A 15,765-nucleotide genomic window follows, 5' to 3' on the forward strand; every position below is an offset into this window, starting at 1 on the left:
AATGGATTTTTTTTTCAAAATTGACAGTGAAAATGTTTTTTTTTCTTTAGGTGTGTATTACCATACAATTACTGTTTCTTGTCAACTTCTAATTTGTAAATATTTCCTGATCTATTCGTGAAAGGAAGTACAAAAAACAAAATTCTGAATTTTATAAAAATTTACTTTTTACACATCGTCTCGTACATACAATACTTAAAATGCAGTTTCATAAAAATAAATCGAGTTCTTTGGAACCCTCAATTCAAAGGAATCTGAATCTTAAATCTATATCAACAAAATTTCATTTCAACTTCACCATATTCTAGTATATTTACAATTAAAAGATTGGAGAAGTTTCCGTCTACGAACTTTATCCTACTTTCATTAATTTTCCATAACTGTACACTTTCTTCTTAATTACAGTAGCTCTGTGTTATATTTACAAAGCTAGAGGGGTGTTTCTTAGAAATACTGATTTTCATTCACCTTATTTTTGAAACTTTTCGTTTCAACCACGTTAATAGAGGGATTTTCATGAAACATTTACATCTTAGAATATCTGAAATGGAAGTGCTGTTTGCGTATATATTCCAAAAACACAGTCTGAAAAATCTAGGGTATAATCGGTTTAACACCTGACCGCCTACAACTGTGGTAGGCATCTTCAGAGAATTCCAGGTCTTTGATAATAACTCAGCACCATATTTCATGGTCATTTTTTCCAAATACTGTATGTATACCTTTTTCGTTAAGTGGAGTCTATTTCCCCTACTTCTGCTGGTTTAGTATGAGTGCAATAAATTCCTGATAACTAGGCGGTATGAAAGATTGCTCCTCAGATAGTAGTTCTTGATATTTGAGCGAATTCCTGTCTTTGAGACCAAAATGTTGTGGCTATCAATGAAAACATCAAGAGCCACTTCTTAAGAATTATAAAGAAAGCCATATTGACAAATGGCATTTCAAGCCATATTGACATATGACATTTCAAACCATATTGACATATGACATTTCAAACCATATTGACATATGGCCCTTCAATAATATCACCAGGAGAGAAGAATCACCCTTAGTTCATAGCGCCTGTATATCTACATTTAATACACCACCAATTTGAAGAAACTTAGTTGAGTCAGAATCAAAGACGGAGAAATCTCTGAAGAAGCTTTTCTTAGTTGCAGACGAAATGTTAGGTGAAAAACCGATTAGAACTGTCAAGATGTGAAAGCCTTCAGCATTACATTTCAAAAAATCATTCTACAATACAGTCAACGGATATTACAAAAAATGAATTGGTATTTTTCAACAATCTTATTCATACTAAATTACACAAAAAAAAATAAGCAAATCTACCGTTTTGAAATTATCGGGGGTTGTAACTGTTTTACAAAAAAAAAAAACACGAATGAAATGAAAATCACTATTTGACTAAGAAAATATAGAATCTAAACAAACATGATTATGACTAGGGAACAAGTTTCATTTGGTAAACACTGAAAAAAAAAAAAAAGAAATCATTAGTGATGTAGAACAGAACAAACGATTTGTCAACATCAGTTTTCCATATATATACAATCAAGTAAGTACCTAATTATCGATCTATATCTCTAGTCATAAATCCAAGATCAAACATAATATCATAGGTTACGAATATTTAATTGAATTTATCACAGAAATTCAAATTGAAATCATTCTCCATACGACCAATCGAGGCTCAAAACATCTCGAGTATAATAATCGGAAGAAATCAATTGTATTGAATGAAGAAGCCGTTCAACATATATAACCAACAAAGATGAATTGTATAATTTATAAATTATGATATGTGGTCAACAAAACAAGTATATCACATTACTAATAAAAAAAAACTATTCGGAAAGAAAATGTACATCTTGAGAGTTTCGGACAGAGTACTAAGTAAATAAAATCCAACTTGTTGAATCGTGTCACTGGTTTACTCTGAAGCTTAACAAAGATCACATTTTTCCAGACATAAAGTGTGATTGAAGAAATTTCCATTCGACAGATCACTTATCTCTTTAATTTTCTTCTTCTCAATCCTTTTTTAAAAAGGATTTTGTCTCTAATCGAACTGGTGTCTAGAGCATCTAACCAAGTCATATCGAAGTCACTGAAAAAATTATTAGCGCTTTAATGGTAATGAACAGGGCTGCGCAACATATATTAGTACCCATTAGTATTCATTCCATCACAAGTATTATTAAAATTATCTTAGCATATTCACGAATTCAAGAAGAAAAGACTAGCAAAAACTGATTAGTAAATAGTATATTCTGAAACAAGTTATAAAATGGGCTCCTATCCCAACACAAATGCAAAATTTGAGAACGAGCAACGAAGGAGCGGGTTTTCGAACGCATGAGTGTTGAAATTGCCTTCTGCAACGAGTTTTAGACAATATTTTCTCTATTTCAGTCAAGTTTTGTGAAATATTGTCGAAATTCAATGAAAAATTCAGATTATACATCCTAGTGACTTTTGTATTTTATCTTGGCAGTTGGTGTGACTGTTACAAAAATTGACAGATTACGGAATTTGGATATGAATCGTTTCTTTTGAATTTTGAAATAGTTTACAATTACGCATTAAATTCGTGAATTATGTCTGACGAACTCGATTTAACACTACCAAAATTAAGAGAAATTGCAAATAATGTTGCAAATCATTTCACTATATCAAAATTATATTATATTGACAATTATTGACGTTTGTTGAAATTTGATAGGATTGGAAGTCAGTATAGACAACCACAAAATGAAAAATATAACTGAAAACGATGCTAAAATGAGTTCATTGCAGCACTGTTCTTAGAATTGTAATGAACTCATTATGATACTGAAATAGAGAAAAATCTTTTCATTTATCAAAGGCTGGAATTTTTGGAATCTATTGTTATAACATCCAAACCAAACTATTTCGTTTTGACTAAATTTTCGATGAATTTATCGAATTTAAAGAATATTTCAGTAGAAATAGCCTTTTCTGTAAAACATGTTCTATTACAAATGGAAACAAAGAATTGTACAAAACTTAATTTACCTCTGACCAAATCTAGGTAGAGGCGTTCCAAAACTGGCTACTGGCAATTCTTCAGAAACTTCAATGATCTTTACATCATCCATGGTTGGCCAAAAGGGGGTGCTTAGTTCATTTGAAGTTTCAACTTTTACTTGGTACTCCGCCTTTTCATGTCTCAATTTCAATTTTTCGATAACTCTTTGCTCCCTGATTCTCTGTACATCCCACCTATGAATGAAAAAAATAAATAAATCAATATAATCTTTCAATTAATGGAAAAGTGTATTTCAATCCGACATTATAGCCAGAACACTAACCTCTTCCTACGTCTTTCATCTATTTCTAATCGGTTATGTCTCCGCAAAAATACTTCATCATCCAAGTTTTCAGTGCCTTCCATGGTATAGCAACTTGCGTATACTTTCACTCTCCAACGGGGCACCTGCGAAAAGTTCATTTATTCTCATATTTTGAATTAAAAAAAAAAAATCAACTCACTTCTAGAACCGCATTGTCAGTTACTTCAGTTTCTGGTTCGGTTTCATACGATATAGGAATTCCAGGAATGGGGTCTCCTATTTGACTAACATAAAAATCAGGGGTGCATAATATTTGATTGTCCTTAATACTCTCTGAAACAATGGAAATTAAACTCTTTTCTGAAATTTATTCTAACAAATTGCTGAGAATCATGAAAAAAGAAGAAGAAATGATCATAGATAACTCTTATATGTCAACAAGAAAGTTCTATGACAGAACTGAAAAACGTCAAATTGACATTTGAAAGAATGGGTTTTCACAGTACATTTGTATGTAAAAGAAAGAGATGAGGTAGATCATAATCAATATTGAATTTGGAATTGAAGTAATCTGATATTAATTGAAACTTATCAGATATCCCCCAAATAATCAATAACTTTTGTGCATTGCATTTATAATCTACAAGTTGTTAAATTAAAGCATTATTCATAATACTATAGACCTTTTTACTTAAAAATAAAAAGAAACAAGTGCAACATAAATGCAATGCATACATAAATTATTTCTAATAAACAAAATACTGAATTTGATGATTTGCTGTTATATAACTTACTCTTTCTCCTTTTCTTGAACCTTTTGATAATTTTTTTCTCTTCAATGGTGTATCCATTCTGTGAAGTTGCCGAAGAATGACTACAAACCCGTTTTCTTCGTATACTCATTTTCAAATGTCTCATAGAGTCCAGTTCACTCGAAAAGTTGTAGACGACGCAGGAACTCAAATTTTCCAATGTGTCACTCTCAGTTCTCACATTGGCATCAATGCCCGAATCAAAGTTCAATTCGGCACAGGGATCAACTGAACCACTGATACAGTCAATAGAATTTAGGAGAATATTTTCACAGATTTCAATCTTAGATTCACCACTGCTATTACAATCTTGCTGCACTTCAGAATCTATAGAAGTACTATCCACATTATTGCAATTCACTGCAAGTTGAGTTGCATCTTTGATATCATTGCATGAACCCAAGCCCTGGGTCATATCCTCAGCAAGTTTTTCTACTTTAAATTTTATTTCTTCAGTATGGTTTACTGACTGATTGTTACCCACCAATGAAACAGTCTCTTCCATACAATTTAACCGTTCTTTAAGCTAAAAAAACATTTTTATTTCAAAGAATGAATTTCAGGTATAATAATTATAAAATAATGTATGCAGTGGAGAGTTCCATAACATTTTGAACAAAATTTGCATACCATAAGTACCTACCATCTCATTCTCTTGTTGTAGTATGAGTATAGTTTTTTCTTTACTTAAAATTTCCTCATTTTGTTGCTGAATTAAGTCTAAATGTAGAAGCAACCACTGTTTTAAAAACCTAACCTCACTATCGGCAGTTTGACAGTTCGGTTTCTGTTTATGCGTCTCGATATCCGAGTTGAGTATCGAGTTGTCGTTGTTTGATGCGTAGATGTGGTCGTATGGATGGCCAAGTTCTTCGCTATTTTCGGAAATATTGTTTATATGTTGGTAAAAATTTGCAGTATTCACAATATCAGAATATTTCGCACTATGATTATTAGAGAAGTCTTCGGACATTTTCGGATGTACTCGCACTATGTTTTGATCATTGCGTTCTTTTAACGACAAAGTTTTCCACGCCAACTACCCTTCCGAATAACTGATTAATTTTGGACATTCAACACCACTACAGAATGAAGTTTTCATTGTTCGAATGGGTTAAAATCCATTATGTAAAATACTGATTGTCTTGATTGTAAACAAGAATCATTATCGAGCTTTTACAAACTGAAAAAGGATAATTCCGTCTATAATTGTTCCACCTTTTAATTTAGAATGATTCTACACAGCACTTGCATACAATAAATCGATCAATTGTACAGTCGATTAATTATTTCATTCCGTGACACAAGCTTCAATTTTTATTTTCACTAGATATGAACTGATAACCATGCATCCATCTAATTCTGCAGAAAAAATTCACACTAGATTGTCGTAAAACATAAATTAACAGATGGAAGAGCACTCATCATAACATCTTGCAAAAATCCTTTTTTTGGGAAGAAAGCACAACATTTAATTCAGAAACACATCCACTTTCCATCGAATATAGTTATGTATCGAGAATGTAGAATTTGAACTGAATGTAAATAAAACTCGGCAGCATGCAATTGTTTGACAGTCTGAAATTGAAAGCGATTAGTCAAGAACAAATGTCAACAATATCAGGCGGTGTTGTCGGACTTGATTGGCTTCGTAAAGAAATTTCATAAAAATCGAAATTTGAAGTAAGAATTCCGATCTACTGAATTTCTCATAGCTTGTTTTCATACTGGGGATGTGGTTTGATTTGCGCCAGAATTAAATTCTTGAGAATAGTCAAAAACCAAACCCAGTATATCTGGAAGACTCTCTTATATTTCAAACGAAACATGAATTTTGGCAACAAAGCACTTCTTCCATTTATAATTAATCAACAATGTCTTATAAACCAAATGAAGACATTTTTAAATCTTTATTAAGATTTTCAAATATTATAGACTGAGAGCCAAAACAATAATTGGAGATCATTGCTAGAGTTCTTCTGCATTTTTTTGTTGTTTTCAAGTCCAAATCACAGATTACATTCTCAAATCATAGAATAAAGAACAAGATCTGGTGCCTCGAGATGAAATTGAGATTGAAAAATATAAATGAATTTTATCCTGGAATAAACTATTTTTGATCAGTTTATGTAGAAAAAAGGCAACCGAAGCTTCCAAAAGACGTGGACCATAGAATATTAAAACGTCCGTTGAATGGATTATGTTTCTGCAAGCATTATATAAATATTGTTGGTCTTTCACACAAAGAGGCTCATTTTTTCCTCGAATTCAATGATTGAAATTACAGAGTAAATTTGCAGTAAAATCTGAAAAAAGTTTAGGATGAGTCATGCACTATGGTGGATGCGCAATCATAATGATTTCAGAATTCGAAGTACTCATTTATAAGGTAGGTAGAATGGTAGAAATTAGGCTAAATAATCTACCAATAGTTATGTTGAAAATTAATTCAGAGTATGTATGGTTCTCTTGAAATACAGTGAGATTCAATTCAAATTTGATTTTTGTTGAGGAACATAACTCAATATGAAAGATCCTCTTGAAAAAGCTTACACTTCTATGGTACCGAGCTTTAGATAGGTTATAGCTGTAATGTAAGTTGCATATCAAAAAATAAAACTATTTTTATTACGTGGTAAAAGGCAATTTTTCTTACTGATATTGCATAATGGGAGCATGCGTGTCTAGCAAGAATAAAACACGAAATTTGACTTTGACCATTCACTCGCAGATTCTTTTCCATTCATTCTTAACGGAATGTACAAGTGTGACGTACAGTCTAAATCGATGAGACCCGGTTTATTCTTTAACGTCTATTTTATTGTTTATTACCGGTAAAAGATTGCGTCATTTGATTCGAGAATGTGAGTCGTTATTGATTTGTACAGATTCTTACACAAAATGATGAAATTTGGGCTAAATGCACTAAAATTTTCGGCGAATGAAAATGATCAAGTTGGGGTTTTCCAGTGGGAAAGATAGTGAATTCTAGGAATTTTCTTAGGATTATATGGAATATCTGAACTTTATAACTTCGGCAATCTCCTTGGCTAATTTTCCTAAATATCCGTTGATTTTTCTTTGTGCAAAAACACTCTAAATAAAAAAAATTATAGTCGGAAAATTGAAAATTTTTATTGGCGATTAATTTATTTTCTTATGTCTTATTTTCATTTGAGAAGAGGTATTATAGTCCATAATAAAACAAGTTCCATCACTTATAAAATAAGGCATTCAAATTTTCACTTTACCCCTAAAAGAATTGTTGTATTAGTAAATATTAAAAAAAATTTTTTTAAGTAATCTAGTTATTACTATATAGAATTATTTTCGATTTAATTTGTTTCAGATGGACTTAAAACAACCTCTTTTTGGAATATGGGATTATTTGGTTCTAGTTATCGTTCTTTTAGTATCTTCTTTAATTGGTGTTTATTACCGTTTTACTGGAGGAAAACAGAAAACAACCAAAGTAAGTTCATTGCAATTACCTCAGAATATTCTAATTTTTTACGAAATCCAAGCACCGTTCGAGTCGTAATTTCTAATAATCAAAACCTTCTGAACAATTTCAAAATGAGAAAAAAATTAACTTTTTCTAATGCATCAGGATGATGAGTGTGGGGAAACCTATATTGTATTCAGTTTTATCGTATTATTATGTCTCATTTATCTTTTTACTGCATGATGCCAAGTTTTCGGAAATTTTGAAAAATTTGATTCCCTGATTTTTAGCCTTTAAAATCCATAAATCGGGTCATCGAGGAGAATCAATGGGTATAACAAATGATTTGTGTACTTATTTACATTCAAATATCTCCTAGGGTGTCTACACTCGCACACATTTGTGTTTTCCAATCGTGCGATTTATTAGTCGTATAAATCGTGCGAGTGTATGGAACCCTTTAGAGTTTCCGAGAAAAATTAATGCAATAGAATGTTTTTTGATACAAAGTCCGTTGGTTCCCTTTTTCATGTGTAATTGAATTCTTTTTCTGAATATTTGGAACGAGGAACTTGACCAGACGACAGCTGGCTCTTGAAAATGTCAATTTACTTCGATTAAAGCAGATTTAATACCAGGCTCGTCTATTTTAATTCGGTATTTATCAAAACAAATAGATAGATCGTAAACTGAATGTCATTCTAATTATGAAATATTCCTTAATAAGGGGAATGAGGTTTTGAAAGGAAAATATACAATACTATAATTATAAAACAATGAAGTAGTGATTAACTCGTTTATTACATTATACGATTTATTCTCAGGAATGTGTAACACTCGAGTTTTTGAGTTAATTCAGAAGAGATTGTTTTTATTGGGTATTATAATATGGTTTAGTATTTTCGATGTCTCATAAGTCGTCTGATAATTTATTTGAAAGAATTATATCTGAGAAATCGAACTTTTAAAAAAAGAATTTTTGAGTGAATGTTCCCGACCAAATCAGACAGAATAATACTATCATTGTGTCGAAATGAATAGATGCAAAAAATTGTGTCCCTTCCAATTTTTGTGTATTCATACATTTCGATTAATGAATTTTGAAGGCTAAAAATCGATTCACCTTTAGCTGATATCAAATTTTTGCAGGAATATTTGCTGGCCGATAAGAATATGCCATTTCTGCCAGTGGCATTTTCTCTGATGGCCTCTTTCATGTCAGCCATAACTCTACTGGGCGTCTCAAGTGAAAACTACACTTTCGGCATACAATTTGTCGTCATCAATTTTTCTTATGGAATCTTCACTTGGGTGGCCGCTTATTACTATCTGCCTGTTTTTTTTCAACTGCAAGCCACAAGTGCCTACGAGGTGAGTGACATTTTTGCACATCTGATGTACAGGGTGTCCCAAATTGGATGTAGATAGGAATGTTTTGGAAATTGTTAAAGGATAGTAAAATCATTCTGTTTTTTTTTTTATGGAAAAGGAGAACATTTTTGTCAAGTTTGGTCTTCAAATTCCAAATTTTTTATGGCAAAAAGTATAGTAGTATAGGGTGTTTTTTTCGAGGTATATAACTTTAAGTTGGCATTACTGTTTAAGATGGCGACCGATTTAACAGCTGTCAAGTGATTCATTTTCAGTTTGGTTTACCAATTCATCATGAATAGACTCGCGCCTGAACAACGCTTGCAAATAGTGCAATTTTATTTCGAAAATAATGGTTCTGTGCGGAATACGTATCGCGCACTACGTCCATTTTATTTTGTTTAGCGATGAAGCGCACTTCGGCTTGAATGGCTACGTCAACAAACAAAACTGCCGCATTTGGAGTGAAGCTAATCCTCAAGTTTATGCCGAAACACCGTTACCTCCAGAAAAACTGACTGTTTGGTGCGCTTTATGGGCTGGTGGAATCATTGGTCCGTACTTCTTCAAAAACGATGATGGCCAGAACGTAACAGTCAATGGTGATCGGTATACAGCCATGATTACTAACTTTTTCATTCCTGAATTGAACCACCATGATGTCCAGGAGCTGTGGTTCCAACAAGACGGCGCAACATGTCACACAGCTCGTGCTAACAATCGATTTATTGAAAGACACGTTTGGTGACCGCCTAATTTCACGTTTTGGACCTGTGAATTGGCCTCCAAGATATTGTGATTTAACACCGCTAGACTACTTTCTATGGGGCTATGTAAAGTCGTTGGTCTATGCGGATAGCCACAAACCCTTGACCATTTGGAAGACAACATTCGCCGTGTTATTGCCGATATACGGCCACAAATGTTGGAAAAAGTCATCGAAAATTGGACGTCCAGATTGGACTACATCCGAGCTAGCCGTGGCGGTCATATGCCAGAAATCATATTTAAAATGTAATGCAACAAGATTATCTTGCGGATAAATAAAATTCATGTCAATCGAATAATCCATCGTTGTTTTATTGCAATTTAAAGTTCTATAGCTCTACAAAAAACACTCTTTAGTAGACCAATTATGTTTGTTGTGCCTATCTTTGGTTTCATCAAATAGTATAAACTCAACTTATAACTGAGAAACCATGGGACACCCTGTACATCGAATTCGCTGCACAACCCAGACAAAACCAAAGTACAAACAAACATTTATATCTACCAAACACATGCGTTACGTAAATCCAGATTAAGTGCATCAATTGTTCTAACATATGCCAGTTGTATCGAGAACTATAAAGAATAGTTTTATCAACGAATAAATAACAATATCCGACTATTTTATCAGATATATCTCACATGCAACGTATGCGAAATTTTCTAGATAAAATGCTTGTCAAAAGATGTCGTTTCCGGTTCTGTTTATTTCTATGAACCAATTGCTCAACCATAGAGAAATGAGTCGTAACTTATTAACAAATCTTAAACTTTACTGCTTCACGTTTTTCAGTATTTGGAGAAAAGATTCGGTAAAACCACCAGAACTATAGCTTCGCTCTTGTATACATTCCAAATGGTGCTTTATATGGGCATAGTTCTATATGCCCCTGCCATAGCTCTAGAAGCACTGACGGGTATCAACAGGGTTTCTGCCATTTTATCTGTAGGTAAGTCCATAGAATATCTTTTCATCTTTTCCAGTTACTTCTATTTGGTCTTAACCTATTGTTATGTACCCAGTAGTTTGGAAACTTTGTGGTTTTCTGCATGCAGTTGTATTTTCAGGATTAGTTTGCATATTTTATTCGACTATTGGAGGAATGAAGGCTGTTCTTATGACTGATGTTTTTCAATCGCTACTTATGTTTGCTGCTGTCATAAGCGTTATTGCATGCGCAGTGATCGACAAAGGCAGCTTCGCCGAAATTTGGAGAATCGCTGAAAAAGGTGGGAGAACGGAAATATTGAAGTGAGTTTTTTTATTTTCCAGCTAGAATAGGCGTTGAACAAAAGAAAGAAAAAAGTCAACTGTTACGTCGGTTTGAAATTTGGGATATAAGAGAGCGCGCAAAAAACAACTTGAACTAATAATTTATAATAACATGCACGGCTATTTGTATGAAGAACACAAATTACAAAGTTTTTCAAACGAAAAAAAAAAATAAATGGAAAAATGCAGCTGACCATAAAATTCATACTTTTTAGATTTCCTTCTGATAGAATTCTCATTGTACCAATTGCTGAATCATTATCTTCTTCGACGAAAGAAACTAACGTATAGGTATATTGTTCAAAGTCCAGAGAGATCATTGACACCGCTTCACCATTATTATACCTTGCTGTTACAATGGCGAAAAAATTTACATAATATCCTTTGGTTTCGTGGTGTGGTTTTTAATATATGGCGATTGGACTGTTGAACTTGAACTTGACCTAGTCGAAGACTTAATAATAAAGATGTACCAATAGGAATTATGAAATTCGAAATGGTTGTTATGACAACATTGTGCATTATTTTTTTGACATTTCTTCTGTCATTTGTGCTCAGTAGGTTATGCCATTTAATCATGGAAATATATACGTTTCAACAACGTTTAGAAATTGTTGAATTGAGTTGCACATAAACTTCAAGCTGAATTTTCTATAGTATTTAGTGGGATAGATACAGAAACAAAATTGTGAGTAGTAGTATCTCCATAGCATATTTTTATATTCTTTCCAAAAATTTTTTTTTTTGTTTAGTTTGAAGCTTCTAAATTTGAGCGGTGTACGAAGAAGTTCATTTCCGATAAAAATTAAACACAGTACTGCAGAAAAGTGGTGAATAAAAAAATCTGAAACCAGTCATGGTCGAAATCGATCTAAGCCAACTTGTTCTAGATATGTTATCGAGAGTTGGCTAACTGTCGGTCATGTGAGGTCGACCTCATGTTGAGGTATTTTATTTTACTTTTTTTTTAGCTTTGACCCTGACCCAACCGTCAGGCACACTTGGTTCACCCTGATCATAGGTGGAGGAGTGACCTTCCTGTCTTTGTACGCTGTCAACCAAACTCAGGTTCAGAGGTATCTTACAGTCAAGGACTTGAAGACGGCTCAGAAAGCTTTGTGGTGGAATTGGCCTATACTGACACTGCTCAGTTTGACCACATCCTTCTCTGGGCTTGCCATCTACTCAAAGTACCACTATTGTGATCCTGTAACCATGAAAGTTATCAAAAGTTCAGACCAGGTGAGCAAATCTCATACTTACTTATTTTTCTTACAATTGGTCATCAAATAGACGCATAAAAGCTGAAAGGTCTCGTAGAGCTAGTTTCCAGAAGACCTTATCTATGTATATGCACTTTGCACTTCAGTTGATCAGTTGATCTTCTTTGTGTTCTCTTGCAAAGTAAATGATTCTAATTTGGTCTAAAAACTTACTTTCTCTGTTCACAGCTTATGCCACTATACGTGGTTGACTCTATGGGCCATATACCTGGGTTGTCTGGTTTATTTGTTGCCGGTATTTTCAGCGCCTCTCTCTCCACAGTCTCAGCAGCTGTCAACAGCCTGGCGGCTGTAACTGTTGAAGACTACTACAAGGTACATTCAGCACGATAGAAAAAAATTGCCCGATACCTTAAAACAGATCTTTTTTAGCCACTATATAAACGTTACTATGAATACCCACTTTCAGAGCAGAGAGCACTTATACATTCGAAATTGATAGCTTTTTTGTATGGGGGCGTTTGCTTGTTGGTTGCCTTCTTGGCCCAAGTTTTGGGTGGTGTTCTGCAAGCCTCCTTGACTATTTTCGGAGCTATTGGAGGTCCTCTCTTGGGTATATTCACGTTGGGAATGTTCACCACTAGGGCGAATCAAAAGGTAGGTTGTTAAGTTTGCATTTTTTCTTTTATGAAGTCTTTTGAGTTCATAGTGGACGTAATATTATAATGAAGTTGTAGTAATCACACTCTAATCTTTCTGAAGGTAACAACATTGTTGTCGAAACGTTATTTAAACTATTGTAAAGATCCTGTAGATTCTACTATGGTTATCTTTCCTTTTTTTCTGAGGAGTGATCGAATACAGCCTTTAGAATTTTGAAATGGAGTATAGTCAGCTTTGATGGTTGTATAAAATGATTAGGAGGTCATTATTTAGGCAAGCTTGTTAAAAGTGAACTCATTGATATATCTAGCTGAAATATCTACAAAGTTGGAAGCCTATAGTTCAATAGAGCTGATTGAATTAAGTGAAAATCAGAATTATTGAGGATTCATTATTTTGGTAGACTGATGGAGAAGAACCAGAAAAGTCCTCGGACTCATAACTCTCTGCCTTGCTGTCTGAAGGTGTGCTCTAGAGTGTTTTAAAAAGATACTCAAAGAGGCGCCTATACTGTTAGTCAGAACACACTGAGGTATTAGAAAGCACATAGCCAAGGCTCTACCATAAAAAATTTGGCTATAGAAAGCAAATAGACCCTACTGTAGGTTTTGGAGCTAGTGGAATTGAAGCTGATAAATTAGCTGAGAACTTGCTGAAGAGGGTATCAAGGGATCATGGGATCTGAACCCTTCTGTGGTATTCAAATGGTAACATTTATCAGAGGCTAGCAGTTGAGCAATGGGAACACAAAAATAAAAGATTCTTTTGGAAGAGAGAAGATCCGTTTAAGTTCCTACACCCTTCACAAAGAAGATCATACAACAGCTAGCAGCTGAGCTTTGATTTATTGTGCAACTACTGATAGGACACTGTCAGTGTAAGTATCTTTTGCACCACCTGGTGCAGTCGGCAGAAGGAATTTGCAGATTCTACAAATCTAACATGGAAACATCCGAATCCATACAGTGCAATTTTCAAGAACTATTCCAGTTTTTAAGTGATAGCCAAGGATCAGATGTGTAGCTAATCCGTATTTTCATTTGCTGATGTTCCATTTTGGTTCTAGATTCTAGAGCTGATGTTTGCTTATCTTTTTCAGGGAATTCTTCTGGGTCTTTGCAGTGGCGTAGCTTTATCGTTATGGATGGCCTTCGGTCAGCCTAAACCTCCACCACCGAAGCTACCAGTATCGGTTGAAGGCTGTGATAAATTTTCCTTCTTGAATGTTAGCACGTCGACAGTCACTTCTACCAATCCTGATGACAGGTATGTTGACTTAAACCTCTCTGCCAGGGTTGGAGTTTTTTTACACATTGCCATATACCTTCTTAGAAATGGCATGATTGGTTGTGAAGATATGATCGCCAACAGCAGATTGTTAACTTTGTCTCATGGAAAATCTCTTCCTGTAATCTTTTCTTCCTTTCAGTTCCTATTTTTGGCTGTACAAGGTTTCGTACTTATACCTCGGCGTTTTTGGACTGATATGTACCCTTTTGGTGGGTTACATCAGCAGCATGTGTTTCCAGAGGAGTGATTCAGAGGAGAGGGCTATTAACAATCCAGACCTCTTCATTCCACCTCTATCCAAGAGGCTTGCGAAGAAGAGGAACAACAATCTGACTAGAATATCTTCTGGTATTGGCGATGGTAGTTTCAGAGCCAGGCATGATACTCACGTACTTTGAGCACTTCAGAATTTGGTGTAGTTGACGATAACATGGGTAGATAGTAGGTATTTGTATATACCTCAGCATGTGTGTGGATCTCGCAGAGTATTTTTATATTAATTTCGATACTTAAAGCAGTCGCGCACTTATTTTTATAAATAAAAAAAATGTCTTCCAGAATTGGACCACCTTTAAGTATTATCAATAGAGGCTACATAATTTTTTAATGTTGTTGAATATATCTTGCCTTTTGTCGTTGTTATATCAGCGAGAATGTAACCAAAAATTTCTTTTATACCAAAGGTACATGGCCTTTTTTCATTCCAAAAATGAACTGGAAATTCCTGATTTGGTATTGTACCTATCAATTTTTTGTTTGGCCAAAGAACTAAAAAGAAAGACTTTTCTATTTTTCTCGAATGAAAATGTGAGAATTGAAAGAAGGTAGATCAAAGATATTTCATCAGGTTGACTTACTAGAAGTGGTTTAACTTAGGTACGTAAAAAAATTATAATAGTTATGTACTTAGGGAACATTATAATTCACTTCAGGTTTGTCGACTCACAATTGTGAAATATCTTTTATAAAATGATGGAGGTGAATCTTTGATTAAAAAGTATCTAACTTAACAAAAATGGAATCAGTATTTTTATTATTATTATGAATAATATCGTCTTGTGATCATAGACAATAAATTGTTATCTAATCGAAATTGTTGATGTTAGAATTTTTCTATTTTTTGCTTGTTCTCCAGTTGTTATCATTCCATATTGACCATTATCAATATTGAATTTTTAATATTCAATTTATGGTTGTTACATGATCTGTTTGCCAAATTTGTGTGAAAAATACATATGTATGTTAATAAAAGAAGAAAAGCCATTGTTTAATTATTTTTTCACCATTTCCTGTATATGTAGGATGATTTACCAGAACCATAGAAAATTCAAGAAGAACATCGAAAAAATTACCGAATATTTCCATGACCACAGAACCGACAGAGTTGAGATTTTGGATTTCGATTCAAATTAGTAAATTTCAGTTCCATGCAAAATTTCAGGCGGATAATACCATTAGAACCATAGAATATTCGAGAGGAATACTGAAAAAAATACTCGATATTTCCGTAAATACTGAAGCGATCGGGTTGAAATTTCGCGAGCGTATAAGGAATAACAATTTCAAGCCTCCTGCAAAGTTTCATGCTAATAGCATCATC

The 15,765-nt window shown here is 33.7% G+C and overlaps 2 protein-coding genes across 2 annotated transcripts; one reads left to right on the plus strand and one right to left on the minus strand.

Annotated features, from left to right (window-relative positions):
• Nucleotides 1-145: 145 nt before the first annotated feature.
• Nucleotides 146-5,726, minus strand: LOC123678024 (male-specific lethal 1 homolog). Its single transcript, XM_045614792.1, has 6 exons — nucleotides 4,776-5,726; nucleotides 4,115-4,658; nucleotides 3,520-3,653; nucleotides 3,339-3,463; nucleotides 3,043-3,249; nucleotides 146-2,113 (listed from the first exon to the last, which is right to left on the minus strand). Exons 1-6 carry the CDS (start codon nucleotides 5,103-5,105, stop codon nucleotides 2,014-2,016), a joined length of 1,440 nt encoding a protein of 479 aa, XP_045470748.1. The 5' UTR covers nucleotides 5,106-5,726; the 3' UTR covers nucleotides 146-2,013.
• Nucleotides 5,727-6,839: 1,113 nt separating this feature from the next.
• Nucleotides 6,840-15,428, plus strand: LOC123678229 (putative sodium-dependent multivitamin transporter). The gene is made up of 10 exons (XM_045615130.1): nucleotides 6,840-6,996; nucleotides 7,482-7,604; nucleotides 8,727-8,948; nucleotides 10,510-10,666; nucleotides 10,785-10,968; nucleotides 11,961-12,231; nucleotides 12,441-12,587; nucleotides 12,645-12,869; nucleotides 13,975-14,141; nucleotides 14,305-15,428. The coding sequence occupies exons 2-10, from the start codon at nucleotides 7,482-7,484 to the stop codon at nucleotides 14,561-14,563; spliced, it is 1,755 nt and encodes a 584-aa protein (XP_045471086.1). The 5' UTR covers nucleotides 6,840-6,996; the 3' UTR covers nucleotides 14,564-15,428.
• Nucleotides 15,429-15,765: the final 337 nt, after the last annotated feature.

Source organism: Harmonia axyridis, chromosome 4 (genome assembly GCF_914767665.1).
Source record: "Harmonia axyridis chromosome 4, icHarAxyr1.1, whole genome shotgun sequence".
Lineage (NCBI taxonomy): Eukaryota > Metazoa > Arthropoda > Insecta > Coleoptera > Coccinellidae > Harmonia > Harmonia axyridis.

What these genes read in the sequence shown, in the direction of transcription:
- LOC123678229 (XM_045615130.1), top strand. Translation starts at nt 7,482, where the DNA reads ATGGACTTAAAACAACCTCTTTTTGGAATATGGGATTATTTGGTTCTA. An exon ending in AAGCCACAAGTGCCTACGAG is followed by an intron (nt 8,949 to 10,509) that starts GTGAGTGACATT and finishes CACGTTTTTCAG; the next exon opens with TATTTGGAGAAAAGATTCGG. An exon ending in GGGAGAACGGAAATATTGAA is followed by an intron (nt 10,969 to 11,960) that starts GTGAGTTTTTTT and finishes CTTTTTTTTTAG; the next exon opens with CTTTGACCCTGACCCAACCG.
- LOC123678024 (XM_045614792.1), bottom strand. Translation starts at nt 5,105, where the DNA reads ATGTCCGAAGACTTCTCTAATAATCATAGTGCGAAATATTCTGATATT. An exon ending in GTTCAAGAAAAGGAGAAAGA is followed by an intron (nt 3,654 to 4,114) that starts GTAAGTTATATA and finishes CCATTGTTTCAG; the next exon opens with AGAGTATTAAGGACAATCAA. An exon ending in CTACCTAGATTTGGTCAGAG is followed by an intron (nt 2,114 to 3,042) that starts GTAAATTAAGTT and finishes TAATTTTTTCAG; the next exon opens with TGACTTCGATATGACTTGGT.